This window comes from Elephantulus edwardii, unplaced genomic scaffold (assembly GCF_000299155.1).
Source record: "Elephantulus edwardii isolate Elephantulus edwardi_28Jun2011 unplaced genomic scaffold, EleEdw1.0 scaffold00017, whole genome shotgun sequence".
In the NCBI taxonomy this organism is placed as follows: Eukaryota; Metazoa; Chordata; class Mammalia; order Macroscelidea; family Macroscelididae; genus Elephantulus; species Elephantulus edwardii.
The window spans coordinates 1,224,402-1,229,126 of NW_006399767.1; the positions used below are offsets into that span (position 1 = coordinate 1,224,402).

At 37.1% G+C, this 4,725-nt stretch overlaps 1 protein-coding gene across 1 annotated transcript in view; it reads left to right on the top strand.

Annotated features, from left to right (window-relative positions):
• PKHD1 (polycystic kidney and hepatic disease 1 (autosomal recessive)) overlaps positions 1-4,725 on the top strand; it is an 866,042-nt gene that overhangs the window by 836,847 nt on the left and 24,470 nt on the right. Inside the window, exon 63 of the mRNA XM_006882114.1 lies at positions 2,887-3,045. Within this exon, the coding sequence (XP_006882176.1) occupies positions 2,887-3,045 (159 nt within the window). The remainder of the gene's footprint in view (positions 1-2,886; positions 3,046-4,725) is intronic.

The window sequence follows — 4,725 nt, forward strand, 5'->3', positions numbered from 1 at the left end:
ATATATACCATTGAATTTAGGGTTGGCCAAGGTAATCTCTGATGCTTTCCTCACAGTATGCTTCATTTAGATACATCTGCTGAGATTTTTTTTTCCAGATACAATAACATATGTAGATTTCAGAGATTTGGGAGTAGACCTAGCTCTTTAGAAGCTGCTCTTCCAGTTGCTGTAGTGAGATATAGTCCACATTGAAGTCTACCGTCTTTAATTTTCATAGTAAGTGCTTCAAATTATCTTCAATTTCTATATACAAGAACAGTTCCTCTGTGTATTACAGGTTGTTCTTGAGTATTCCTCCAACACTTAAGTCATGTTCTCCTTCAAACAGTCTAGTTTCCCAGACCATTCTCAATATACAGATTGAATAAGAATGCTAAAAGAATATAACCAAGACACACAATTTTCTTGTTTCTAAATAATGCAATATCTGATTATTTCATCTGAAAACAGTTTCTTGGTCTATAAAGAGGTTCTTCATGAGTACTAACTATTAACTGGTCTGGAATTCCCATATCTGTTATCTTATATAACATGCATAGTCAAATGTCTTTTCACAGCCTACTGAATGTCAGCAAAGATATCCTTCAGTTCATACCCTGTTCTGAATCCAACTTGAATTTCTGCCATATAGTTCTTGATGAAGTAATGCAAATGTTTATTATCTTCAACAAGATTATATTTGTTTGTGATGTAATAAAATTGTTTGATAATTTCCACATTCAGTTGGATCACTTATCTTTGTAATGGACACAATCACAGATCTAGTGAGTTCTGATAGGCTAGTGGTAAGGAGTTGCTCTACAAGCCTTAAGGCATACAGTTCCAATCTACCTTCTGCTTCATGGAAGAAAGATGGGTAATCTCCTCCTGTGCAATTAAAACTGTATCCGAAAACCTGCTAGAGAGTTAGCTATGGACTGGTCCTTGCTGGACAGTACACAACTTCAGTTTATTGGCCAGGAATCTCTCTTGATATTTCTTGACATCAATGAGTGAGTACTTCAAATATGAAATCTGTTTGTTAAAACACCTTGATTGAGGGGAGCTCTGGTGGCCTAGTGGTAAGGAGCTGCAACTACAATCCCAGAGGAGCACAGTTCAAATCCACCAGATGCTCTGCCGAGGAAGGAGGGACAATCTCCTCCTGTACCAGTCAGATCTGATTTGACGGTACACTCACACAAAAATAATTTTTAAAAAACAGCACCTTGATTGGTATTTTATCAATTCACAATCTTGTTTTTACCAGTGCCTTTGATGGAGCTTATCAATCTTCCTTTAGTAACATTGGTTCTTAATTATATGTTGCTTCCTGAAATGGCTGAATATCAATTATTTTTTATATAATGACTCTGTGTATTCCTTCCATACATGAAATGTTGTTGTTGTTAGTTGCCACTGAGTCAAGCACAACTCATAGCAACCCTATGAACAAAAGATCTGAACTCTGTTTTCTCCTGTGTCATTCTCACACTTCCTGACACACAAGAATTCATTGCAGCAGTCACCATGTCAGTCCACTTTGTTGAGAGTCTTCCTCTCCTCCTCCCACCCTCCACTCTTCCCAATATCATGTCCCTCTCCAAGAAATAGCACCTCATAGCAACATGTCCAAAGTATGTTAGGTGAGACCTCATTGTTCTTGCCTCCAAAGAGCACTTGGGCTGCATCCTGTCCAAGACCTATCTGTTCATTCTCTTGGCCATCCATGGAATGTTCAGTGCTCTTCTCCAACACCAAAGCTCAAAGTTTTCAATTCTTTTTCTGTCATCTCTATTCATTGTCCAGGTCTCGGATGCATAGCTAGTAATCTGAAAGACCATGGCCTGAATCAGACGCACCTTAGTCCTCAGTAATTTGGAAAGGTCCCTAACTGCAGATTTTCCCAGTGCAATGCATTTCCTTATTTCCTGACTGCTCATACCAAGGTGTTAATTGTAGATCCAAGTAAGTTGAAGCTGTTGACAGTTTCAATCTGTTCTCCATCCATCACTGACTATTGGTCCAGTGGTAAAAATCTTTATTTTCTTGAGACTGAGACACAGTCCATACTGAAAACTGCATTCCCTGATTTTCTGCGACAAGCGCTTTAAGTCCTTCTCACTTTCAGCAAGCAAAGTTATGTCATCTGTATCATGCATGTTACTGATGAGTCTTCCTCCAATTCCAGTGCTGCAATAAAGACATCGTCAAAAAATAAAGCCCCAGGAATTGATAGGACAGCAATTGACTTGTTTCAGTTAACAAATGCAGCCTTGGATGTACTCACTAGTCTGTGCCAGGAAATTTGGAGGATGGCTGTTTGACCAATGGATTGGAAGAGATCCATATTTGCTCCCCTTCCAAAGAAAGGTGATCCAACTGAATGTGGAAATTATCAAACAATATCATTTATATCGCAGGCAAGCAAAATATTACTGAAGATCATTCAAAAACAGCTGGAACATTACATAGATAAGGACGTGCTAGAAGTTCAAGAAGGATTTAGAGGAAGCTGTGGTGCCAGGGATATCATTGCTGATGTCAGATGGATTCTGGCTGAAAAGAAGGAATCTCAGAAGAATGTCTATTTGTGCTTTATTGACTATCCAAAGGCGTTTGATGTGTGGATCATGACAAGTCGTGCCTGAATTTGAAAAGAAAGGAAATCCCAAATACTTGATTGTGCTTATGTGGAACCTATACCTGAATTAGGAAGTTGTTGTGCGAACAGAGCAGGGGAGCACTACATGGTTTGGAATTGGGAAGGGAATGCAGCAGGATTGTATTGTATTCTCTCTCCATACCTGTTCAATTTATAAGTTCAGCAAATTAACCAAGAAGCTGGACATGAGACTATAGCAACCATATATATTTCTATAAGAACATTTCTTTCTTTTTTAGGTGTCAACTTTACGGTTCGGTCCAGATCGTTTGCTGTCCTGCCTGTCCTTATGTCTGAGAGGTCGGCCGTTATCCTGGGGGCTTCCTTATGCTCCGTGGTCTCATGGCTGGCTCTGGGCTGTTTGATTTGCTGTTGGTTTAAGAAAGGCAAGAGCAAAAGTATGTTGTTTTACTTCTTTTTTTCTTTATATTTAAGATACATTATTTATGAAAACACACATAGTGTCACAGAGCTACTAAACATAGTAGTACCACCTAGCAAACTAGTTACACTTTAAAACAATTTTAACTGTATTTTATACAATCTTTTTTTACATTATTTTTATAAATTCATTTACTTACAAAGTTTATATGCAGTCTATTTAATGCTACTCTTCATTCACATTGTGTTTGATTCATTCTCATACGTTATATTTCATAAAATCAATCACCATTACAAGCAAATAGGAAGGATCCAGGTGAAAAAGCAGGGTAATGATGGGCAAGGTCCAATGGACAATCTTTCACATTTATACAATTATTTGTACATATATTTCATTCATATCATTTGTGTTTCATAAAATAATTTATATACATTATATTTTATATAATTCGTTACAATTTATTTATGACTTTTATTACCTCATCAAGTCCCTAATGTGCTCTTAAAGTCCTCATCTTCCCACCAGTCTCTGCTGTTCTAGTGACTTCCTCTCCATTCTTCCGCACCCTTTCTTCCCTTCCTCTTCCCAACAGTTATGCAGATCTCACACAGAAACTGTGGTATATCACAATGACAGAATACTATGTAGCACTCAAAAAACAATGAAGTATTCATAATATACTACACACTTTGGATGAGTCTAGAGAACACCTATTGAGGGGAATGGACAAATACTGCATAAGATTGCTACTGTGAAAATATGAGGATAACTGAGGGATTTGGGAAGGGGAGAAGGAGATCAAAAATAAAATCTGCAGACATTGAATAATATTAGCACCAGGATAATTGAGGATCAACATGGGAAGAGTCAAAATAAACACAATTCCACTATTATAATTATTTATATTTTTATTGATAATATATGAAAAGATTGTCGTGTGTCATCAGTTAATGATTTGTATTACTCTCCAAAGAAACAGCTCTATGACTCTGCAGCTCACCAAGTATGTAGCTGTTATGTACCAGTGAGTCAGAACTAACTGATAGCTACCCTGCAGTGGGTTTTCAGAGGCAGCAAATTGCATGGAGGAAACTGTCCACCTTTCTTTCAAGGAGCAGCTTGTGGATTTGAACCTCATGCCTTCAAGTTGGCAGCACAACTTCTTACTACCAGGCTCACCATATGGAGTCAAATTTTCCACCACTACGCTAGTGAGATGCTAATGAATGCCCACGTGAGCCAGGTTCTAAGTACATTAGTTAGGCGCACTGAGATTTGTATTGAAAACAAAGAATGAGAATTAAATAACCATTTCACAAGGTCTTATGATATAGAAAATTATGAAATCTGTTGCAGCCTCCAAAAAAACCTGCAGAAGTAAGTGTCAGGTATAAGTTGGTTCTCACTTTCCAGCAACGAGTTCTTGGGTTATTTACAAAACAGAAAGCATTGAAAAATAAACAAAGAAAGGTAGGTCAAAGTTTAGATTAAAAAAAAAAAAGGAACAAGCTAAAGAACTACTGTTACTGAACAAACCATAGACAAAGTTGATCAGAACCAGAATGAGTTCTTGGTCTTTTTTATTTTAACATATTGTATGTTTTTATTTATATAACATTTTTTCTTAAAAAATGAGTATGTTGTTATACATGTGAGTTGTTATACATGTGAGTATGTTGTTATACATGTGAGTATG